The sequence below is a fragment of the Zootoca vivipara genome, chromosome Z (assembly GCF_963506605.1).
Source record: "Zootoca vivipara chromosome Z, rZooViv1.1, whole genome shotgun sequence".
NCBI classification, from domain to species: domain Eukaryota; kingdom Metazoa; phylum Chordata; class Lepidosauria; order Squamata; family Lacertidae; genus Zootoca; species Zootoca vivipara.
In genome coordinates, this window is record NC_083294.1 from 28,329,364 (window position 1) to 28,355,412 (window position 26,049).

The window sequence follows — 26,049 nt, forward strand, 5'->3', positions numbered from 1 at the left end:
TTGGACTAGGAGCTGGGTGTCCAGGGTTCAAATCCTCACTCAGCTATGAAGTAATTTGACAACTTTGGGCCAGTTGCTGTCTCTCAGCCTAACGTGTCTCTCAGCCTAAGGCATTTCCTGCTTGGCAGGGGGTTGGACTGGATGGCCCTTGTGGTCTCTTCCAACTCTATGATTCTATGATTCTATGCATTTATATATTGCTTAACCACGAGCATTTCTAAGCCATGCATGTAAAATACAGATAATAATTTTTTTATTTTTTTAAAAAAGTCATAAGACAGTACATGAACACTACCTTACAATTCCTGCAGGAATAAGAAAGCCTTTTTTCATGTGTCTGAAGTTCAACAACAGAGTATGCTAGTGTGATCTCAGTTGATAGACAGTTATGTCTCTTAGGCTGCATGCCTGAGCCATGGGTGGCCACCAACAGAGACTCCCCCAAAGATCTCAGTGATCAAGCAGGAATTTAAGGGATCCAGAGACCCAAGTTGTTAAGGTCCTTGTAAATTAATACAAGAGCCTTGAACCTGCCCCCTTGGTGACCAGTTCATGTTATAGAGCTGGCGTTAATCTGTCACTGTCAGCAGTCCAACCACAGTATTTTGCACCAGCTGGACAAAGTGCAAGAGTAGCCCCACACAGAGCTCATTGCAATCATCAAGTATTGAGCATGACTAATGCATGAATCACTTACCTCACCAGCTTTCTCTGAGGTTCAAATGGGGGGGAGAGTCTCATGCCCACCACCTTGAGTTGTATCTCCACTGGAAACTTGAGTTGAGGCACAGCAGATGGAAAGGTTTGCTCCTTGATAGTCCAAACGAAGTCCTTCCCCTGCAATTAGACTTTTTCAATGGGCCCTTTAGGTGGATATGATTCATTGTCCTAATAAAGTACAGAGCCACTAACATAAATGTAATAGACCAGACCAGCCTTCCCCAGTATTGTAGCTTCTATGTGCTTTGGACACATAGCCCCTGGGCAGCATGCCTGAAGGCTGGGGATGATGTAGTCCCAAGAACAGCTGGAGGGCACCAGGTTGGTGAAGGCTGAGCAAGGCAACAGTTTATGCCATTGCATTTGAAGTGTTCTGCAAAACACCTGCCATCACTCACTCAGTGGAAGCTCAACATAAACAGAGCTTTAGAAATCAGCACAATGAGAGCTGCCCTGTAGTAACTCTAGCAGTCAACATAATAGTAATTCCACTAGACACTCTCCCTGCAAAATTATAAGTTAAATTACATGGAAGTGGGTTTCTGTGATAAGACATTGTGAAAATTAGGTCATGTTGGGTTCAATTGCCTCTTACTCAGATATCTCACTCTCTTGCCCACGGAGTATGTGATTATCATCATTACCCAATTAAAAACACTGCTGTGGAGTGACAAGACTGGCAGGGCATGAATAACACCTGACATGGGGGATTCCTTGAGCAGACTTTTTCCTGCTTATTAGACTTTTCCCCTTACATCTCATTTAACACTATGAGAGCTGGCATATTAACATTACCATCGTCATATATTTTGCTTTAACAGGAAATCGCTGCTTGCCATGCCTGGACATCTGTCTCCAAATCCTGGCTTTTAGAAAATGATCCATCTAGCTCAGGCAGTGAGCTAGTGGCTCTTCAGAGTTCCAGAGAGGGGCATTCCTAGCACTACCTTGAAATGCCAGTGGTTGAACAGGAGACCTTCTGCATGCAAAGCAGATCTTCCACCACATTGCTACAGTCAGAAACAATTCTCCTCCCACAAACCACAGCTTTTTTGACAAAGGGAATGCATGACCATTATTAGAATATATCCTTGAATCTTGTATATTTTACGCGCTTAGTGGCCGGCCAGCTGAAATCGCACAAATTAAATGCACGCCAGGTGGAGAGCTTTAAAGCCCTTTCCACGCTGGATTTTCCTTGCTTACCTTCCTTCTAGGAAGCTTCCATGAGAGTCTCTCAGGACTCAGTAAGCAAGGCAGAAAGCTTAAAAGCTCTCTGCTTTGTATGGGGGTCAAGGCCCCCTTTGTGAACCAGCTTCGGAAAGGTAGGGATGGTCGTGTGGGGTTGGTTCCAGGGTTGTTCTGACTGTACGCAATTTCAGCTTTACATGCAATTGCCTAGAACGTAATCTCCATGCAAGCTGGGAATTGTAACTCTGTGATGGGTAAACAATTCCCAGGATTCTTTGGGTGGAAGCTCCATGCTTTAAATGCATGGTGTGTATGCATCCATTGTTACAGTGTGGAGTGCTACTACTCATGATTCCATTCCCTCTTTCCAACAGTCTGTTAGCCTTGTGTGGCCACTGGGCATCCTCAGTCTGCACGGGCCTATTTTGGGTCATCTCTCCCCAGCATTAGGATTCTCCCACCTCAAAAATAGTTTGTACTTCTGCAAATCTTGGGGTTACCCAAGCCTTCTAATGCCTCCCTCTTGTAAATTAATGATGTCATATTGGACACATGTGCAGTGGTACCTTGGCTGACAACCATAATCCGTTCCAGAGGTCCATTTGTAAACCAAAACAGGTTGTAACCCAAGGTGCGCTTTCACCAATGGGGCCTCCAAAAATTTTTGTCCGCAATCCCCCCAAAATGGGTTGTAATCCAAAACAGTTCACAAACCAGGACACACACTTCCGGGTTTGATGTGTTTGTAATCCAAAACGTATGCAAACCAGACTGTTCACAAACCAAGGTACCACTGAACTATCTATCTATCTATCTATCTATCTATCTATCTATCTATCTATCTATCTATCTATCTATCTATGCATGGATTTATATACCTCCTTTTTTCTCCAAGGAGTCCATGTTGGTGTTGACTGGCCCAAGATCACCCATTGAGCATCATGGCTGAGTAGAGATGTAGAGCCTGGTCTCCCAGGTGCTAGTTCAGCTCAGTAGCCACTACATTACAGTGTCTCTCACCAGGAAGAAACAAAACAGTGTGCATTTGGGTGATTGTGATACAAATCAGTCATTTTACATGATAGGGATTATTCAGGTATGCAGATTGTGCATTGAATTCATGAAATGGTCTACAAATGATATAAAGATGGGAAAGCAATTCAAAAGTTGAACAAATAGGTGTGCTTGTCATTCTATCTGTGGGTGGATGCAAAGGTGTTTATTCTCTTGGGTCCCTAAAGACTAGCGACCCATAGACAAAGTAAATTCTGCAATATGCAAGCATGCTTATCTTTGCCTTGTGTTTTTCCTCTCTATTTCTGTGATGGGAGCATACAGTTCCCAAAGAATTGTGGGAAGTGTATTTTTTTTAAGAGTGCTGGGAATTGTAGTTCTGAAAGGGGCGTGCTACAGTTCCCAGGATGCTTTTTTAAAGGAAGCCAGGTGCTTTGAATGTGTCTCTAATGTATGGGGCTTAAACATCCTTTATCCAGTTCCCCAAATGTCTCCATTCCAAACAACCTTAAAAATAAAGCAATAAACAAAGTTCTTTTGAACAGCAGAGTTTTTGTCCTGCTTTATGACAGCACCATTTAGACTATGGATGAGAGCCGTTTGGAAATGTACATATGATGTGCTTTTTTCATTAAAAAAAAGAAAGACAGAAAAGCCAAATTACATTGTAGGGTTTCTCAACACACAGAGGAATTATGTTTGCAGGATGCAAAAGTCCTGGCTGGCTTCATTGTGTTATTTAAAACACTCACTTTAAATATCATGAACTTTATATAATGATGAGTGAAGATGTTGCATCATCAGTCAGGAGTTTTGTTGTGTGCATTTGTTTCAATTCATCAGTCAGCTCCAACTGTAGTGCCCTTTCCTTTCTCTGGCATTCATCTCTCAGCTGAATGAGAAAGAGTAACGTTCCTGAAATACCAGATTGCACAGAAGCCAAATGGTACTGAGGTGGAGTGTGTGTACTTGCATGTATGCAGATTCAGAGCTAGTTTTGCAAAAGATATTGAAGGCGCAACAGCAACCCCACCTGCACTATGCATCTAAAGCAGTATCATTCCACTTAAAATGGCCCAAAAATATTGGGAGCTATAGTTTGCTAAGGGGTTTGAGAGTTATTAGGGGACCCCTATTCCCCTCTCAAAGAGCAATAGTTCCCAGAGTGGTTTAACAGCCAATCCCTCTTCCTAGGCAACACTGCAAATCTACCTTTGCAAAGTTATGGGTGTGTGTTTTTTAGTTTTTTTAAAAAAATTATTTCTTTCTTTGAACAGACAGGGAGCAGGAACAAGAAGGCTAGTCATAGCAGTGAGCCCCTCTTTGAGCTGATACCAAACTCAGATGAATTTTTTTCAGCCTCACAAATGTTTCTCTATGCTAGTTCATACTCAGTTCTTCAGTCTGTCCCTGAATTCCTGTTGCTGGGAATCACAGGGGATCAAAGTGCTGATGCGGTCTGATCCTGCTTGTGAGCTTCCCAGGAGGCACCTCTTTGGGAACTGTCAGGATAGGATGCTAGACTAGAAGGGCCTTGGCCTTGACCTAGTAGGGCTCTACCTATGTCCTTCCCTCTGCCCAAGGATGTTTGGTGTTGTTCACACAGCCAGAAAAACTGTATCCCGACACTTTCCAGATGCTGTGAACTGAACTCCCATTAAGATGCCATTACTGAAAATTGTTTTTATGTTCTTAGACAACAATCTACACACATGTAGAACATTTGGATAAGGATTTTCTAAATGCTTCTACTGCTCAGCTACTGACTGGCCTGAGATAAAATGGACCAGAGTAACCTCTTAAGTGTCATATTTGCTAATGAACAACACAAAATATATTTAAAGCATGCCTTTCTCCTGTTGCGTGTTTCAGTTTTCCTGAAAGCTTGCAAATTCTCTTTTAAAAACTCATCCCTGTATAATTAGCACTCGTTACAAGCTATTTTATTTAACAGTTTCTTGAAATCTCTGGGGAAAGCACTTATTTACCATTGGGTTAACACTTTAGGATACAGTCAGTCTAGGGAGTTAAATCATGACCACTGAAGCTGCATTAACATGTGATTTGAATCTGTAAAATGCAAATACCAGGATCTAGGTTTTTAAGAAATGTTCCTCTGTGGAGACCAAAGTCTGAGAAAGGCCCACATCCCTGTGATAGAACATATGCGCTTGCAGAAATTCCCAACTTCCATCTCTGGCATCTCCAGATAAGGCTGAAACCCTGGAGAGCTGCTGCCAATCAGGGTAGACAAAACTGAGCTACATGAACCAGTGGTCCAACTCAGAAAGAGGCAACTTCCTGAGTACTGCCAAATATTAAACTGGAAAGTGCTTTGTAAAGCAGTACGAACATTTGAAGCTGCATTTTTTTGAGCCAAACCCCTGGCCCATCTAGCTCAGTATTGTCTACATTGACAGATACCCTTGTCTGAAATTCTGGAGAGCTGCTCTCTAACAGCTGCTCTCTAACTTGGAGATGCTAGGGACTGAACCTGGGGCCTTCTGAATGCAAAACAGGTGCCACACTGCGCTATAGCCTTTTCACAGTAGCCATGTGATTACTCTTCATCCGTCTCCTCCTGCTACGTGCCGGTATGTGCCCATTATGTAATAATCTCACCAAGCAGTGCCATTCATCAGGGATGATGCGAGATGTAGTCTGATACCATCTGGAGGGAAACAGGTTCTCCACGCAGGGCCGTAGTGCAGTCCACAGGTACCCAGGGCGAGTGTGGGTGTGCACACTTCCCAGGTGGGGGCAGAGCATGCTCATTCAGCCCTTGCTGCTGCCACTGCTGGGCATAGGCATGGCATGGAGGGGGAAGAGCACCCTTGGCGTTCACCAAGCCACTGCTGCCGCAGGCCGGAGCAGGGTGTGGAGGTTGAAGAGCACCCTCCTCACCCTGTCCCCGTTCGTGTGCGGGTCTGCACGTCAACTGGTGGGCGGGAGCAGGGCGGGGCACTGAGGGTAAAGAACACCCTCTGCACTCACCCAGGGGGTTTGCGTGCTGGAGGCATGTGGGGGGCACCTGGTTCATGCCCCCCATGCTTCTGCTCCTGGGGCCACAGCCCCCTACCCCCCATGCTTCGCTTTTGTCTCCATTCTGGGTCTGGTGGTCACAGTGCTGGGCTGGGACCAAGGACATCTTGGGTTCAAAGCTGTGTTCAATTATGCTGCTCACAGAGTGATTCTAATTTACCTCAGGATTGGTGTGTGTGTGTGTGTGTGTGTGTGTGTGTGTGTGTGTGTGTGGCTTTGTAGTTTTCACTTCAGCTACTATCCTAGATGATTACCAAAGATTCCAAAAATTCTGTGAAAACTTATTATGCACTTCTGAAGAGCATTTTGAATTTTTAAAAGATATTGGGGTGCCCCTGCTTTTCTTTCTTTCTTTCTTTCTTTCTTTCTTTCTTTCCAGGTTCCCTCATAGTCAGGACAACATTTATGTTTATTTTTATTTCTGTAATCATTTATTCTCCACCACTGGGGCTTGGAAAGGGGCCCCAAAGGCAACTTACAGCTATAAAGATGTATACGAACAAATGGAATAAAGCGGAGTACATTAAAAGAGAGCTATCGACACACAGCCAAGCAGCAAAGCGAGTTCCAAACAAATCAAATGCTTGGTGGAACAAAATATTTTTGAAACCTGCCTAACAAAACAAAGAAACGAGTAACAATAACCCCACCACCGATCCTCTTTATAAAGGGAGTTCTGTAGCCTGGATAGGGATTGGTGAGAAATTAGATTCAGTTCACATTTAAAGGTGAACTTTCCAAACCAATAATGGAGCCAAAATACAGCCAGCCTTCAACATTTGCACATCCCTGACTATGTACTGAAGTTCTCCAGCCATGGAATGTGTGTGCATATAAATGCACAAATTACTGAAAATAGTGTGCAAAAATGAACCATTTTAGGCAAAATTGGATAGAAAGATGTGTATATTAGGAGAAACTAAAATGCTGGTGAACTTTCAATGAGGACCTTTTAAAATAATAAATATCTCAAACTGATGTGGAAATGTGAAGAACCAAACTTAACATTAAATGCTAGCTGGAGACCTAGCCCACCTGGAGAAATATCTGACTACAGACAAGGACTCTTTGGGAATAAAGGTCTGAAGAGAAGGGAGCTGAGAAGGATTAGCTGAGGTTGGGCTGTGGTTCCAGCAGTTCTGGTTCAAAAATCCCAGTGGCTGGGCTGGAATTGCTTCTAGAACAATATGTAGCAACCATGGGCGTAGCCAGGATTTATGGGGGGGGGGCAGAACCTCAGCTAGTTAAGCATTTTATTGATGTACTTGATTGGGAGGGGCAGCTGCCCCCCCCAGCTACGCCCATGATACCAGTTTGTGCTCTACCTGCTACTGGACCTCCTGCCTAAGCTCAGACTTTAGCTCTCGCTCAATCCTTTGTTGTGGCTTCTCTTTTCTCGAACTCTGACCTTGGGCCAGCCCTGGATGCCCCTTAGTTGCTTCTCCATTGGTATTGCCAATGGCATTTGCCTTGTTTACTCAGAATCCCAGTGAAAACAGGAAACTCCTAAGCCTGGATGGTGCACATGAAAAGGCCCTATTCCATGCCCTAGGCAAGTGCACATCTGAAGATACAGTAATGGGTAATGGAACAATGACTCAGAGGAGGTGGTCTTTCAATTATCCTGGTCCCAACTTCTACGGGGCATTATAGGTTGATATCCAGCATTTTGAATTACACTTAGAAATGAACTGGAAGCCCCAGTTGGTTTGGGACAAAGACACAAGAAACGTAGGAAGCTTATTTATTTTGAGTCAGCCCGCTGGTATATCAAGTGCAATACTGCCTACAGCAGCGGTAGCGAAGTTTTTTCAGAGGCTGCATTCCCTCAAAGAAAACCTTGTGAGGACCACATGGCAAAGGCAAAGCTAGGTGGAACCATGGATATGACCATTGTGCAGTAGGTTACATTCCAGGTGTGCAAAAACCAGAGGTTTCTCATGCTCACGCCCACTTCTCCTGCCTCCATTCAGGCAAGCAAGAGACATCATCACACTTCAAGGATGCATTCTGGCCAGGCAATAGCACTTGTGGGGGGTGCAGTGGGGGTGTGGCCTGCAGAGTGTACATAGCCTAGGAGAGTTGCAAGGACCTAAGGTTTGACCTGGACCCTGAAGTTCCCCACCCCTGCCCTAAAAAGAGTGGCTGCAGCTCTCCATAGCATGTGTGTGTGTGTGGGGGGGTGTCATACTATTCCCATTGGTGAAGAAACTGACAAAGCACAGACTCACTTAATCCAGTGCTTGGGGAATTGACTGACTTATCTGAAATCCAGCAACTAGAAACTGTTAGTATTGTCTACCTCTGATAGTGATAATAGTCTATTGGTAGGAAATTGGTATGCTCCCTGGGTAGCTGGGGAGGGATGAATTATGGGCAGGCATGGTGGCTTGTATTGTTAGCATTGGAGCTGGGAAAGCAGGTTGCTGAAAAGCAAGGAAGAACAACAGACAAAGATGCCAGCAATGGCTTGAGTGGCTAGAGAATGCAGGTACTCCCTGCATAATGCTGTCAGGTTGAATTCCTACTGCCCTTCTCTACTAAGCTAGCCACAAATGTATAACTGGTTTGGATAGCTGGGAAGGCATCTAGGAGGTATATGGGGCTGACTTTGTTGCTTGGTTTAAGGGCTCCCCCTCATCAGGTTGAGTTCCTCGCAGAGCAGCAAGTCCAGTAGCAGATCAGATTACAGGAATCAGGAAGTAGAGAGGGAGGGTAGAGGCTCTGACAGCATGAGAGAGCCTCAACACTGAGTAGAGAAGGAAGCAGCTGGGGGGGAATGACAGGGGTGACCACGGAAGAGCAGTCAGAAGGACGGCCCTTCCCCCCGATGCCTGAATTGAGGCGCCCGGTGCCCCGTAGGGCAAAAGGGAGGCGCTTTGGGGTTCCCAAGCTGTGATGTTGGGCGTGAAACAGAAAGAAGCCATTGCGAGGTTCTGACTCGGACTAAGCAGACATGTTTTCCAGACTCTTTGCACTGTAAAAAAGATGCACAATAAAAACACCTTAAAGACAAGGAGGTGTGGAGCGTCGTTACTCAAGTGTAGCCGCAAGAACCTCTGACACTTGGTTTTGCAAAAGAGGTATCCCAGGTGCCGGGCTGGATTTAGGTTTGATGAAGCCCTAAGTTACTGGAAGTAATGGGGTTCTTTGTATGTCCAGCTGTCCTTTGTCAACAACAAATCGTCACTGTTTTTTGTGTTGAATATATGCTATACCTGTATGGAAATTTATGGACCTAATAGGTATCTAAAGCCACTTGCACATAACAAAATACAGTGGTACCTCTACTTACGAATAACTCTACTTACGAATGTTTCTACTTATGAATGGAGCTCCGTCCGCCATCTTGGAGGCGGTTTAGATAGGATTTTTTCTACTTACGAATTTTTAGATAGGATTTTTTCTACTTACGATTTTTTTCTCCCAATGCATTCCTATGGGATTCGACTTACAATTTTTTTCTACTTACAAATGTGCGTTTGGAACGCATTAAATTCGTAAGTAGAGGCACCACTGTATGTATTTTATCAAAGTAATTGTTGAACTGAAATACAATTAAGTAGAAGTATATTAAAAGTGAAATACGTACATCATAGGAGCCTACATAATAGAAAACACTGTTGCTGTATGTAGGTTTTATTTTATTTGTTTTTTATCTTATTTTTTGGAAATGTACATTTCTCTTTATTTTTGGGGGGGCCACCCCAAGAGAGTGGGGCCCTAAGCTATAGCTTGTTTAGCTTATACGTAAATCTGGCACTGCCCAGGTGTACCCATCAGCCACATATGTTGCTGGGTCTTAGATACCCTAGCTCAGAAATATGAGTCTTGATGGTTTCTAACGCTGGGTGCAAATACAGTACAAGCGTTATGCCTACATGTTTCAGCATGTCTCCAAGGGTCTGTGAGTGACAGGTCTTCTGGAGCTCTGGAATGGGTAAGATGAACGTGGAACCATAGGTAGCTGGCGTCTTGACTTCAGAGTCCAGCAAGGACCATAACACCAGTTGGTGAAGAGAACTGAGCTGGTCAGTACACTGAGTCAGAGGCTACAATATCAATGGCTAAGGAGCCAGACCACGTTTCTGGTTGACTCTCGTCACTCACGTGCTAGTAATCAGGAACCCAAGGCTGGTAGGCAAGGAGTCCGCTGAACAAGATGCCACAGCACTGTTAATTTTTATTAATTAAAACAAATACTGTAGCTTAATAAAGTAGGTGTTCTTTTTCAAAAAAATAAAAATAGTTTCCTAATGGTCCTTACGAATTTTAAGTCCTGTGTCATTTTATTTGTATGCTGAAAACTAATTTGAGGTGACAAAAGGTGGCCATGTAAACAAAATCAATAATGATAATGAATTTTCTCTTTGCTTTTCTAGTTCAAAAAGATGTCTGAAATCCAAAAAAAGTTTAAATGTTTGCACACTGCTGTTTCATTGTGTGTGTTTTAAAATGTACCAAATGTCTCATTTGCTTACAGAATTATGGTCTGGAGACAGAAAACCTGCGAACTCTTTCCCACAAGCTGAATGCCTCCGCCAAAAACCTCCAGAACTTCATCACGGGTAGGAGGAGGAGTGGCCATTATGATGGCAGGGCCTCCAGAAGACTGCCAAATGATTTTCTTACCTCTGTGGTTGACCTCATTGGTGCTGCCAAGAACTTGCTTGCCTGGCTGGACAGGTAATTGAAGTAATTTTTTTTTTAAAGACATGTTTGAAAGATACAAGATTGGCTTTGTATTTTCTGCCTTTGAACCTCTCCAGATGTTCTTTTCATTGTGCATGCACAGCAATTTGTGTTCATATAATGGTAGCAAGCCAGCTATAGGTGCACTGCTTTGTTTCCTATCAGTGCATGTCTCCCTGAAGTTTTCTGCCGAACTCCTGTAACTAGTTATGCAGCAAATGTTCTAGATTGTTCTTGCCCTTTTGCACATTTTTGTTTGGTTTGTTTTGTTTAAAAACATTTTTCAACCATTTAGTATTTTAAAAATTTCTAACTGGTGGACACTATGTACGATACGAAAACAGTACAGTCATACCTCATGTTACGTCTTTTCAGGTTGCGTCCTGCGCCGAACCCAGAAGTCCTGGAACGGGTTACTTCCGGGTTCGGTGCGCACACATGTGCAGAAGCACTAAATCACGCTTTGTGTATGTGCAGAAGTGCCGAATTGTGTCATGCGCATGCACAGATTCGGCACTTCAGGATGCAGCCTTTTCATGTTGCAAACAGGCCTCTGGAGCGGATCTCGTTTGCAACCAGAGGTACCACTGTATATGTGGAAACAAAAATACAGCCTAAATCTAGTAAAAACACATCAAGACATATGAAAGTAAATAATACATAGATTTGGGGGGCTCGTGCACATCAATCATGGTCCAATGTTATGGATCAGGAAAAGCCTGGGCAAAAAGATAAGTCTTTACAAGATGTCTGAGGCAATTAGCGGTTGCTGCTTCACCTATGGTGGCAGAGCGAAATGCATTCCACAGAACAGGAGCAATAGCAGAAAATGCCAAAGTGCACGAGTTGCTTCCCTAAATAGTAACAATGCTGGAACCTTGGGGAAGCATTTCAGTGAAATGATGGGTAGACTGTCCAGTATAAATCCACCACTTAATGCACTATTTTTGAGTGAGCAGCATGTTGCAGAATATACCAGGAAAGAAACACCAAGCTGGAGGGTTCCCTTCCCTCTGCAACATTCAGTTTCGCATTGTTCATTTGTCATGGCTTGAGGTGGGGTTTCAGGACCTGGCTGCAGAAATGGGAGTTGTTCTCCAATAAAATACTAATTGAAATATCATGATTGATATCAGAGTGATAGGATTCTCAGCAAAGACTTACGGTAGCTATGGGCAGGTCTGTGTCAGTTTCACATGTGTTTGTTCATAAGTGTCTCCCATCCCATTTTAGATTTTCATATAATTTCATGTAAACCACTTAGAGGGACACCTCCTCCTCCTCCCCCTCCTTCCATTAAGTGGTAAAGAAATATTGTTAAGTCAGTTCAAATAATTAAATTAATCTGTGATTTTTTTAAAAAATAAAAAAATCCACACAGAAGGCAAATTTAAATAATTATATATCAATCCATTCATTTCTGAACATGTTTTATCCTTAATACGTATTTATAATGCATTTTGGTATTTTCTTTGAGCCGGGAGATGTACTGCAAAATTCGGAGAAGTGCAAAATGGAAAGGATGGTGATTTTCTGATGTGCATTCTAGTCTGTGAGGTGCAGATGATGTTGATTTGCTTAAAACTGTGAACCAGACAAATTTCTCCTCCATCCTTAAGCAAAGCGGTACAACCTAAGCAACACCACAGGGCTACACCAGAGTATTTACTGGTGGCCTCAACTGCAGTAAAGGTGCAGTCTGAAGCAGGTGGCCATGACTGTCCACTGTTTAACATTTCCCACAACTTATAAACATGAATATAAATAAATATTCATTAGGGCTGTACACCAGATCCAGCCAAATCATGGATCCCAAACTGACCTGCGATTCAGCTGCATCAGGTTACAGCAGCCCCAGGTTGAATAGGGTCCACCCAGAGTGTTTAATCAGGTCTGTGTTGCTTGACTGTGCAAGGCCTCTGAATCAGTTTGGATCCAGGTTGGACTGTTTCCAGGCTGGTTCAGGGCCACTCCCACATGATCACACCCCAAATCACATGGGAGGGAGGATGAACACCTTATCATTAATTCTCTAGGTGGCCTGAGTATAAGATTTAAACAAGAACACTAAATGCCAAAGTTTGCATGAAGGAATGGAACGACACCCAGCAGAAAACTCATATTACATTTAAGAGCTAAAAACCATCTCAACACTAAAGTGAACCAACTGCTATCATTTAGGGGAGACCAAAAGTACTAATACCAGACTCTAAAGATGGTAGAACAATCTTTAAAATATTAAGTGTGTCCAGGTGATATTAAAAGGATGTTTCAATACTGTTCCAAAGGCCTGGAACTTATTTACTTTTAAGTATTTGTACAGTGCTGAAATGACATTAATTTGTCCAGCTCATTGAAAAAGTCTCTGCTATAGATGTTCATTTGGTATTGTTTTTGCATCTGACTTCAATTATTTTTGTAGTTTTTAAAACTAGCTTTTTATTATATGTTTATAATAAATTGCCTTGACACACATGTAGAAGGCAATTCACAAATAATATGTTTTGTCCTTTTCATTAGCAAAAGAAAAGGGCAGAACAGGGCACATGTTGGACTCAACCCTGCTCGAGATGGTGAATTCTAGGTTTACCTGGAGTGAACAAATTCATATATCATTGGAAGGTGACTGAGCAACAGTCTTATCTGCTCTTCAGGAGATAAGCAGTTATTGAGCAGGGAAGGTGATCTGCCATTTGTCAAGCTGGAAAAGGCAACATTTTCAGGCTGGATTCAAATTCAGGCAATCTCCCACCACCCCACCACTCTGCACCTCCCAACAATTCTTGAGTCATTTGCAACAATGATGGGGAACCCTTGGCTCTCCAGATGTTGCTGAACTACAACTCCCAGCAAGCATGGCCAGTGACATGGGATGGTGGGAGTTGTAGTTCAGCAGCATTAGAGGGCCTCAGGTTTCTCCACACCTGCTTTGCAAGCATAAACATAAGGATCAATCTAACCCTATATTGTGATTGGGTCTCCAAGGACTCTGACAGAGACCCCAACTTTTCAGTCTGTATTTCATCATATGTATTGTAAACCATCCCTTAGTTATTTATATGTTTGTTTATACTTACTAAAATTAGTATTCCACTTAACTGTAAATAAAACTTCTAAGCAGTTTGCAAAGAACTATAAACGGAGGCTATACCCTGCTAATTCAGATTGTATTGGGGGACTGCTTATTTCAAGCATTATCTCCCCACTCACTCACTCACTCACTCTCTGCCCCCCTTCCTGCACATGTGTATTCAGAATAAATTCTTACTGAGTTCAATGGGATTTACTCCCAGGTACATATATGCATACGCTTGCAACTCGAATATCCGATATGTGGATAGTTAACATTCCTGTTGCATTATATTTCCTCATGCAGGGGAATTTTTTTGAAGTGCAAGTCCTTTCAGTCTTTTCTTCTTTTTCTTCTTCCTCTCAAACACATGGAAGACTGTGTCATGTGCCCATTTGAATGTATGGACTGAATTTTTTTAGCGTAAATGCCAAAAAATAAACACAGGGCCCTCTGCTGCTTTCACAGAGCTTTGTGAAAGGCTTGTGAAAGAATGTGCACAGTCCCATTTTTAATAATTACAGTGCAAGAAGCCAAGAAGGCAGTTGACTAGGACTTTTTGAACCTGCCCTTTCTTTGGCCTATTAATAGTTTGGCATATTTCCATTAATACAGTGCAAAATTGTACAAAATCAGTGTGCACATGCTCATTAGTCAGACTCTCCTTATAGGAAATATGAATAGTGCATAGCATTAGACTGATTACCGGAACTATAAATGTGAAGACTCCTAACTTGCTTTCTCTCTAAATCCCCTATTCTTAATAGGTCTCCATTTGTCAGTGTGACAGAATACTCACTGCTGAAAAATAACATTGTTCAACTGTGCCTGGAACTAACAACCATAGTGCAGCAGGTAAGAGCTAGTTAATCTTCTACTAAATTACTCCTAAATTACTTCCATAGTGGAAGGACGCAGTTATGTCTCCTTCCTTGGCTGCTGAGGCCTCTGCACAGCTTTTGTTGTGCTTAGGCAAAGCAAGAAACATCAAAGCAGTGGTTTCCAGCAAAAATGGGTTTCCTCAGCTTACAAAGCCTGGCCCTTAAATGTTTCTATGGTTTAAACCACAGGAATTACAGAGTTCAAGAATGTATTCCAACCAGACAAAAATACTGAAGGAGAATGCAATAGAAAACCCATAGGAGGACATGGTCTTGGGAGAGGGTGTGTGACTCAGAAGATCGTGTGGAGCAGGACTGTCTCAAGGGCCAGGTAGACAGAATTGGAGGGCCGTATTTGCCCCCCCTCCCCTTAGCATGAGGTTTCTCAAAACAATACCCCACACAAAAGGCCATAGATTGTTTAATTAGCCAAAGGCTTGGGAGAAGAGGAATGTTTCTCCCTAGTTCCTAAATATATATAATGAAGATACCATGTGAGCCCCCACTTCCAATTTCGTTGAAAACTCTTTACAACTAAAGCCACATTGCACAATTAGAATTTAATCAGTTCACAATATGTAATAATGATGGAAATACAAAGTGCCGCACCACCCAAAAAACTCCTAATTCATGGAATAGCTTCATTTGTCCATTTGCTGACCCTTCCTTCTCTGGAAATCACCCTTCAAAACTCACCTTCGTAGCAAAGCTTTTGGATAAACTCAATGACCCCCATACCCTACTGAAGGGATGAGGAACCTGTGGCTCTCCAGATGTTGGTGGACCTCAACTCCCATCAACTTTGACCAGAGGCATAGTGTGTAGGGGTGTGAGTGTCGTGGCCCCAGGCACAATTTTGAGAGGGGGCACAAACAGGTGCCCCCATAGCAGGCACCTTCATCGGAGCCTGGCTCCGCACCCAAAGAAGCTGCACCAGGCCTGACCCGTGGGAGGAGAGCAGGCGAGTGGGCGGCAGCACAGCTGCCCACCCTCCTTGGCTGCAGCACACCTTGTACTCAGTGGCAGTGGCTCCGCCGCTGGGTCACTTCTGACTCAGCAGTGGAAAACAGCCCTCCTCGACAGCGGCGAGGCATGCCTGGCTGCAGTAGCTCCATCACCAGGTCAGGTCTGACCCGACAGTGGAGAGTAGGAGAGTTTGTGGCAATGCCGCCACCCACTATCCTTGGCTGTGAGGCACTGCTGAATCATGTCTGACTCGGCAGCAGAGCGCATCCTACCCTGATCCCAGTGGGGTGTGCCCAGCCACCAGGACCGTCTTAAGCGTATCTGGTTCGAAGATGCCTCCGGCGCCCGCCCCCCCGCCCCGTTTCCCAGTGCGGCTGGCGGGCACAGCCACACGGCACCCCCCTGGCGGCCCAGCGCCCTGGCGCCCTGCGCCACCCAGCCTTGCCTTAGAGCTGGCCCTGCCAGCCACAGCAGCTCCACCTCCACCACTGGGTCACGCCTGACCTGGTGATGGAGAGCAGGGGGAGAGTGAGCAGCAAAGCTCCTCAGCCGCAGCCTGGCCGTAGCAGCTTGGGTGGCGGGTCAGGCCTGACCCAGCAGTGGAGAGCAGGAGGAGAGTGGGCAGCGGCTTCCCCACCCCTCTTCTACCCTGAACTGCAGTGCTCGGGAGGGTGCCATCCGTGTCCCCCCCCCCCCGAGGGGGGCACCCTGCTCGCCCACCTCAGGCAGCGCGGACGTAAACTCTGCCGCTGTCTCTGACTGTTGGCCAGAGTGGCTGGGACTGGGGGGGGGGGGAATGGAGCTTTCATCTCTTTCTTCCAACAGCTTTTAGCCTGTCTCCTAGCAAATGTTGTGTAAGGCAGCCACCTCACTCTACCTAATGGTAGGGCTGGGCATGTTATATGTTGTTTGTCTATGGCTGATTTAGTCTGCTGAGTGCCTCTAAGTTCTGGTAGCATAAGAGTGGAATAAAATTATATATTTCTGTCCAGCCTCTTCACAGTTTTGTCATTTTATAAACCTATATCCCATGTTTCTCCTCAACATAACCCCTTTGGCCTTAAGTAAATGATTCTATTGTTTAATTAACCATCTGACTACCTGAGTTTTGGCCCTTTTCTAAGCTGTTCACAGAATACCTTTATGCATTTGGGGGGAAAGCTCCATCTAACCAATCTCTAATTTAAATGAGGTGGGTATAGAAAGCAAATAGATTTTTCTGTTGTGTGATATGAATCCCCAATGAATCTGGGCAAAGAACGCTTTGTGTTATCAAATAGAAAACCATCAGATTTTTCTGCCCAGGCCTGGTCTGTTCTTTGAAATTAATTCATTTCACTCTACAAAACAGGGGGGAAATTTTCAGATACACTCCACAACTGAAGGCCTTTATTCTCTGACCTGAAATAATTAGGTTTGCTGCAAAGGAAATTTGAGTTGCCTTTCTGATGCATAAATTAAAAGGAATGATGTTTGATTGGCATCGTTAGCTCAAAAGCCCAGCTGTGATTGATTTATCCTCTTGGTGTTTGAGAGTTAAATGGAAGCCACGTCTTCTAAAATGGATATTCCATTTGAAGTATTTTCGACTAGTACAGGCAGTGTGTGTGTGTGTGTGTGTGTGTGTGTGTGTGTGTGTGTGTGTAAAAGAGAGAGAACTGCCTTGGGGTCCAGATGGGCAAGCTGATTGAATGCCTTCCCTTGCTGCAGAAATGAAAACTTCAAAGGCATACTTGACCATCAAGTGTAGAGAGAGAGCCTTCCATATTTTTGTGCTCCTTGGATGATTGGACTGTGCCTCCATAATTTCAGTTTTTGTAATCTTTCTGCATCATAAGTGTGGACGAGTTTCATGTTTTTGATAGCTGGGGAAAACCCAGAATCACCAACTGAAGTCCTTCCATCCCAGCCACCATACCTTACTTATTTACTAGCTGGTTACTTTAATTACACACACACTCTTTCTACATTTTAAAAATAAATGTAATCTTTTCATAAATGGGTGGTACAGGTGGTGACCATTTCATGCGAGGGTTTCATTCCCAGCCCCTTTATGTGTAGGCAGAGTACACATAATCATACCCCACCCCCACCCCACCCCCATTCTGCCCTCTTTCTGGTCCAAAAGGACCCATGCATTGGTGATTGTGTGTAAATTGGACACACTTAAAATGGTTGTCCACACTTACCTTTTGTCCCACTCTTTCCAGGCACAGGTCCACACTTTCCAAGTCTTGGTCTGAACACTCTTTTTAGCCCTGGAATTTCCCCCACGAAATCCCGCTCTTTAAAGCTGAAGTGCAACAAATGGCAATTCAGGTTTCCCATGGATTGCCATTTGCTCTAATTCAGCTTTAAAGAGCAGGTATTCACGGTGAAAGCTACGGAGCAAAAAGAAAAAAAGTGGGGGGGGGAGGATGCTTGGACGTGGAGCTTTAAAATGTGAGCTATAAGTGTGGATAGGCCCTAATTTCAGACCCAATGAAATTAATGGATGTAACTTCGTCATGTTCATTACCGGTAATTTCAGTGGGTCCATTCTGAGCAACATTCTGTTGACTGGCACTCATAATTTCCAAGGTGGTTCATAAAAATGAAAATGAGTTGCCAATTCAAACCAATGCAAAGTTTTTTAAAAAGCAGAACAATAATGACACCATAGATGGCATACAAGAAGGAAGAAGGAAAGGAAACTTAATTGCCAAGACCAAATTGTTGGTGCAACTGGACTTCTCTGTGACCCTTCCCCCACCACTTAATAGATCCAATTGGCTTCCAGAGAGTGGTAGGGGATGTTTTATCCCATGTTGATGGCCTTTCAGCTGATTCCCTGGTGGCTCGCTGGAACGTGGACTTAACCAGGGCTATTGACTGTCTGGCTGCAAAGCACCCTCTCCAGGCGAGAGGGGCGAAAGCGAGCCGGGAAGGGCTGGGCGATGGGCTCCGTGGGGTGGTGAATGCTTCCCTCTATGAGGGAGCATTCCCACACCCACTGAAAGAGGCGGTCATTAAACCGCTTCTTAAAAAAACATCTTTAGACCCGGCCAATATGGCCAACTACCGCCCAGTCTCAAATCTACCATTCTTGGGCAAGGTGTTTGAGCAGGTGGTTGCCGAACAACTCCAGGCACGCCTGGAAGAAGCGGACCATTTGGATCCCTTCCAGTCGGGATTCAGGCCTCACCATGGGACTGAAACTGCCTTGGTTGTGCTGGTCGATGATCTCCGGCGAGCTAGGGACAAAGGTGAGAGCTGTTTCCTAGTTCTGCTGGATCTCTCAGCGGCCTTTGACACCATCGACCATAACATCCTTCTGGACCGTCTAGAGGGGCTGGGAGCTGGGGGCACTGTTATACAGTGGTTCCACTCCTTCCTCCTGGGCTGTGTTCAGAAATTGGGGGGGGATGAGTGTTCAGACCCCTGGGCACTCACTTGCGGGGTGCCACTGCCTCAGGTTTCCATTCTCTCCCCCATGCTTTTTAATATCTATATGAAGCCGCTGGGAGAGATCATCAGGGGGTTTGGGCTGGGTGTTCATCAGTATGCAGATGACACCCAGCTCTACCTTTCTTTTAAATCAGAACCAGTGAAGGCGGTGAAGGTCCTGTGTGAGTGCCTGGAGGCGGTTGGAGGATGGATGGTGGCTAATGGATTGAAGTTGAATCCTGACAAGACAGAAGTACTGTTTTTTGGGGACAGGAGGCGGGTAGGTGTGGAGGAGTCCCTGGTCTTGAATGGGTTAACTGTGCCCCTGACAGACAGGTGCGCAGCCTGGGAGTCATTTTGGACTCACAGCTGTCCATGGAGGCACAGGTTAATTCTGTGTCCAGGGCGGCTGTCTACCAGCTCCATCTGGTATGCAGGCTAAGACCCTACCGGACTGTCTCGCCAGAGTGATGCATGCTTATCTCCCGCTTGGACTACTGCAATGCGCTCTACGTGGGGCTACCTTTGAAGGTGACCCGGAAACTGCAATTAATCCAGGATGCGGCAGCTAGACTAGTGACTGGGAGTTGCTACCAGGACCACATAACACCGGTCCTGAGAGATCTACACTGGCTCCCAGTACGTTTCCGAGCACAATTCAAAGTGTTGGTACTGACCTTTAAAGCCCTAAACGGCCTCGGTCCAGTATACCTGAAGGAGCGTCTCCACTCCCACCATTTAGCCCGGACACTGAGATCCAGTACCGAGGGCCTTCTGGCGGTTCCCTCATTGCAAGAAGTGAGGTTACAGGGAACCAGACAAAAGGCCTTCTCGGTAGTGGCACCTGCTCTGTGGAACGCCCTCCCAGCAGATGTCAAGGCAATAAGTAACTATTCTACTTTCAGAAGACAACTGAAGGCGGCCCTGTTTAGGGAAGTTTTTAATGTTTGATGCTGTGCTGTTTTTAATATTTGGTTGGAAGCCGCCCAGAGTGGCTGGGGAAACCCAGCCAGATGGGCGGGGTATAAATAATAAATTATTATTATTATAGTCTAGGATGCTGGTTGCTGGTTGCTTATTACTCTAGTGTTATGAAATTTGCATTGATAACATTTCCAGGTTCATTTCCATGTTCTGGTTCTTAAATGGCTTGGGGTATGCTTATTTGAAGGACTTCCTCCACTACCACCCCCAGACATATGTGGACTGCCTGTTCTCTTCAGGTCCTGCTCTGAAGTTGTTCCTTTGCCAGCTGACTTTTTACTCTCACACCCATGAAAAAAGGCTCAAGATGCAACATACATGGCAAAGAAGTCTTAATTGGCTATATTTGTTTAAAACATAACCTATCTGCACAAACTGGTTAAGCAGATTAGCCAAATTATAGTAGTCTGGGCAGGAAAGAACCAAGAACATAAGCAGAGCCCTACTGGATCAGACCAGTGGCCCATCCTGTTCTCCACAAGCAGGACCTGAGCAACCCTCTACCTACCTGCAGCTCCCAGCAGCTGGTATTGAGAAGCATACTGCCTCCAACAGCAGTGATGCAAACAAATCCAACGTGGCTATTAGCCACTGGTAGCCGCCTTCTTCTTCTTCTTCTTCTTCTTCTTCTTCTTCTTCTTCTTCTTCTTCTTCTTCTTCTTCTTCTTCTTCGTGAATTTGTCTTTTAAAGCCATCCAAGTTGGTGGCCATCACTGTGTCCTGTGGGAGCGAAATTGCACCATGTTTTCTTTTGTTTGCCTTTGAATCTTCCAGCATTCAGGTTCATCAGATGACCTCTAGGTCTCAGGTAATGAGAAGGGAGAGAATTACTCCCTATTCACTTTCTGAACAGCATGTATCATTTTATACATCTTTGTCATGGCCCCCATTAGTCCAACCAGCATTACACACCTGGCTCCCCAGTGCCTTGTGTCTCTGTTGGTTACTGAGAGGGTGAGGGGTGCGGCCGCAGAGAACTCAATGAAGGGTGGGTGCAGAAGCAGGAGTATCAGATTCGGCATTCAACAATCAGCTTCATTGGCTGAAATCCCCAAGTTCTAATGTTATTCCGAGAGAGGAAGAAAAGCTTTCTCTTGCTACTTTCCCCATGCTGTGCATGAATTTATACGCTTTTATCCTGTCACCTCTTACTTGCCTTTTCGCCAAGCCAAAAAACTCCCCGTTGCCTTGATAATTTTGATTGCCATTTTATGTACAGGCAACAACCATTTTAGGCGAGTCCAATTGATGCATGATTGCCGCCACATGTTTTCTTTTGGATCTGGAAGAGGGCAGAATGGGGGTAGGAAATGACAGCCCAGAGGGGCTTAAATGTGCTCCACCAATGCATTTTGTGCAGGGGACATAGCTGCCAAGTTTTCCCTTTTCTCGCGAGGAAGCCTATTCAGCATAAGGGGAAATCCCTTTAAAAAAGGGATAACTTGGCAGCTATGGCAGGGGAACGGAACCCCTGCATGAAATGATCGCCACCTGTATTCCAAATTAGTTATCCAATAAGTGGTCTGGGCAGGTGGGGACAGATCTGATCCTTCACCTCTCTTGGGCCACAATTGGGGCTCCCTTCCCACCAAATTCCTACCCAGCCCCCAAATAGGGTGAGTAGCAAAGCCTACACGGGGGACAGAGGGAGGGAGGGCACTACCATAAAAGAGGGTGGAGTGGGGCTAATTTAAGAAGCCTGGCAATGGCCCATCCCTGAACTGAACAGTCTGCATGCCTAACCCTAGACTTTTCAGGAGAGGAGGGGTGTGGCAAATTCTCTCCCACTTGAGAGTGGAAAAGGCATAGTTGAGAGCAGTCACTTTTGGGTGATGTAACTAACTTGATAGAATGCCGTCCCAGCACAGTGGGGAGGGGGGTCCTGCCTTGCTTCTTGGTGAAAACTTGGCTTTTCTGGAAGGCTTTTAGCACTGGCTGAGGCTCTTTCTGCTAATTGGACGCTGAAATTCCCCCTCCCCCATTTTCAAGGGCTCATTCATTCTCTCCAGATGTGAGAGGATTATATGATTATTTTGGGGCAGAATATGAGTTTCACAGATTTGTGTATGGGTGGAGGGTTTGGGTTATCTCATTTGTACATGGCAGACACCAGCCAGCTGTTGAGCTTCCTGGCTGAGTGGGGGATTTGAACCCTAGTCTCCCATGTCCTAGTCTGGCACTTTAACCACAGAAGCACTCTGGCTCACACCATATAAATGTTTCACCAATCATTTTGACAGCTGAAAGTCAGGGATTATCCACACTTCCACTTCTCCTGTGCCTGGAAAAGCTGTTCTTAAGTGCTAAATCAAAACAAACAAACAGCACTCCGCAAAAAAGAACCTGAATGCCATTTGTTCCAATCCAGTGCTAAACCATGGGTTTTCCTGGGGAAAGTGGCGGGGTAAAGGGAATTGTGGATGACCTCTCGCTCAAACTGCAGAAAAGTTAAAGCAAGGTGATATAATAATAATAATAATAATAATAATAATAATAATAATAATAATAATAATAATAATAATATCTCTTGGGTAACACCATCTTGTATAGGTGCTGTTCCTTGCTTCCCTGCATGTTGGGATTGCACTGCTGAGTTATTCAATTTTACAAACGGCCTTTTGGCTTTACTCCAATAAAGCTGAATTACCAAAGAGAAATAGGAACCCCAGGAGAGAAGAGAAACAGACAAAAACAGCCAGAACTGCAGTTTTTTATAGCTTAATAAAGCTTACCAAACTAAAGATGATTCCCCACAACCAAAATTAGACGATGCTCCCAAGATAAACATTTGTTACCCGTAGCATGTTGTTTGATTTAATGTTTGTAATTTCTAAACATACTGTAGACATTTCTTATCTTCCTTCACCTTTTCTTCCTTTAAAAAAAACACACCTCATTTTACTAACAAAAAAACAAACAAAAAGCAACCATTCTTTCCATTACATTGCAGGTTGCATGCACTGTTGAATTACATGCTCACAGTTTCTTTTCTCCTTTTCATTTCGTAGAACAAATATTGTACAGAGCCCCGAGGGGGTATGTGTCTTCTAGCAAGTAAATGGGGATGTTCCATACTTCCAGATTAAGAATAATAATGGAATTTATTCTATGTTGTTGTTGTTGTTGTTGTTGTTGTTGTTGTTGTTGATTTGATTTATTATCCCCTCCCCCTCTCACCCTAGGATATCAGGGAAGATGACAACACTTTAAAATGCAACATTAGAAAAAGCTGATAACGATTTACAAATTACTGTCATGGACTGACAGGACATGGAGCAGGGGTCAGCAAACTTTTTCAGCCAGGGGCCGGTCCACTGTCCCTCAGACCTTGTGGGGGGCCGGACTATATTTTGAAGGGGAAAAAAGGAATGAATTCCTATGCCCCACACATAACCCAGAGATGCATTTTAAATAAAAGGACACATTCTACTCATGCTAAAACACCAGGCAGGCCCCACAAATAACCCAGAGGTGCATTTTAAATAAAAGGACACATTCTACTCATGTAAAAACATGCTGATTTCCGGACCGTCCGCGGGCCGGATTTAGAAGGCCTTAGTTTGGGGATCCCTGACATGGAGGAATAGTGGAAGGCACCAGCTGGGGAACTCCCAAGGCAAGAAGACTCAGAGCCCAGGGGCTGGTGGTGGTCAGAGGGAGAAGACGAGGAAGAAGAGCTTTTGGAAGTTGAAGGGCTAATTGGACTTAGTGAGCTAGGAGCGTCTGTGACAGAGAGAGGCCCCAAGCTGACGCAAGAGGAAGGGGGTCAAGAGGCAGGGATGAGTCAGGCTGGTAAAGAAGCCAGGGTGTCCCCCCCCTGCTGCTCCCTTTCCCCCATTCTCCCAGGACCAGAATAGGTATGAAGAGGGAGGAGCCCAGGTGAACATGTCAGTGGAGTCTCAGATTGCTTGGCAAGGACCTGGGAGGGATTTAGATAGCTGTGAGAAGATTTAGATAGCTGTGAGAAGGCAGGAAGCTTCAGTCTTCACAACTGCCTCATAGGGGCAAGGCCTACTGAGGAGAGTAATTATGCTCATTAGGTCAGGCTCCCCTGAGCAGTCCTTGCTTCTTTTTTATCTGTGCTTTATCTTCAGGGTGAAAAGACTTTTTTTTTAGCAAATCATTGCTCCATGTTGAACATCCATGCCAATGTGGGATAGCAGGTAGCATATTAGACTAGGACCTGTGAGATCAGGATTCAAATCCTCCCTTCACAAGATGGTTGTGAGAATAAAATGGAGAGGGGAGAACTGTAGGGAAACTTGAACTCCTTGGAAGAAAAAAGGTGGAATATAAAAGTAATAATAATACAAAATGAAGAATACAAAAAAATTTCAACAACCTTAATGAACTGTATTTGTAGAATAGGTACAACCCTAATTATAATATTGTTCACCCAGTATAGTATTGTAAAGGAACATTGACTTGCATCCTTCTTCTTCTTCTTCTTCTTCTTCTTCTTCTTCTTCTTCTTCTTCTTCTTCTTCTTCTTCTTCTTCTTCTTTCACTTGTATCCGAGTAAGATTGTCTTCCATAAACACGGTTTTAACAATGGGCCTGTAAGTGACTGTGGAGGCCAATTCTGGATCCACACGTCCTTCCACAGTGGGGACATTGGTTTCTGGGCGGGAGTTGATCATGGTGTGGATTTGCCAAGCATGCCTTCCTCTTAGCACGTTTCTGCCTTGCGTCCTGAGATCGAGTGTCTTCAAAGCCCATGACACCTTTGGTAAAGGCAATGTTCTCCAACTGGAGCGCTCGCAGGCCAGTGTTTCCCAGTTGTCAGTGTTTATACTACATTTTTTTTAGATTTGCCTTGGCTAAGTAACTGTCCCATCAGCACAAAGACTTCAGCTTGCACAACACTTCCCCCAGGCCCCACACCCTAGAAGAGTTAGGGGGAGCACAAGAACAGGTTTCGGGGGCACACAGGCAGAAGAATGAGGAGAAAGTCCTCTTGTGCAAGCATAAATTCTTTTGCTGATGAGATACAAGCCTTGCTACCAACTCCTGGCTGCTGCCAGCTAGGAGTTGGAAAAGATGTGGTTCTGGTTAATGAGAGTGTGAAAAGCAGGAGCAGAGGCTGAATGGGTCAATTGGAGATAACCAGGGCCACTAATGTGGATTTAACAGATTGCCTAATGAGGAATAGTGCTCTGGATTTTTGAACACGACAGTTGATCAGGCCCTACTTAACCATAATTCCTCCATTATTAAAGTTAACCATCCTGTTAAGCTCTATATCAACAGAGTAATAACAAAAATCCCAAATATTTTCTATCACTCAGCATATAACTAAGTTTCAGGGCACAGTTCTAAGGCTGGATGAGAAGTAGGTCATATAAATAATTTAATGATTACTCAAGTCAAAGCATTTTTTACCCAGATGAATGTTAATTTCACAATTGCCGTTAGAGTTTTAAAATCATACGGCTTATATTAAAATTGCTGTTAGATTTTTTATTTATTAAAAAAAAAAGACAGCAGGTTTCCGTTATGATAATGATCTTTCTTTCTTTCTTTCTTTCTTTCTTTCTTTCTTTCTTTCTTTCTTTCTTTCTTTCTTTTTAAAAAGAGGGGAGTGGTAGCATACCCCCAAAAGCCCAATTCAATGCCAGAGGCTGATTGCCTCCTTGTCACTGTGCAATTATATCAGATCTCTTTGGCTTGAAAGAAATCTTCTGACATTTCAGCTTAAAGAAGAGAAAAATCTAAAGAAGTTGCTGAAGGGGAGATCTTGTGGAATGCTAGACTTGAAGCAGATAACTTTGCAGGTAGATAATTTTGGAATAATCCTTCGGGTGACAAGCCAGATTTTTCTCAGAGAAGCTGTTTTTATTTCCCACGAAAGCCTTTTGTAGGCAAGGCATGTCACATTGGGTTAATACAGGAGAGAGTCAACAGCATTGTACAATTTGCTTCTATTCTCATCCAATGAAGGCTGTGATTTATTTGCTTCCTTAAGATTTTTTTTTAATCATTACATCGGTTCATGGGACACACCTTCAGTGAGTGAACATCTGTTGTGGAGAGCTCCACACACATTCATGCCTTCTTGTAGGT

The 26,049-nt window shown here is 44.3% G+C and overlaps 1 protein-coding gene across 1 annotated transcript in view; it reads left to right on the plus strand.

Annotated features, from left to right (window-relative positions):
* The window catches only part of LOC118084387 (connector enhancer of kinase suppressor of ras 2-like), a 315,789-nt gene that overhangs the window by 104,704 nt on the left and 185,036 nt on the right, over positions 1–26,049 (plus strand). Inside the window, exons 3-4 of the mRNA XM_035113863.2 lie at positions 10,451–10,653; positions 14,497–14,584. Of these exons, the coding sequence (XP_034969754.1) occupies positions 10,451–10,653; positions 14,497–14,584 (291 nt within the window). The remainder of the gene's footprint in view (positions 1–10,450; positions 10,654–14,496; positions 14,585–26,049) is intronic.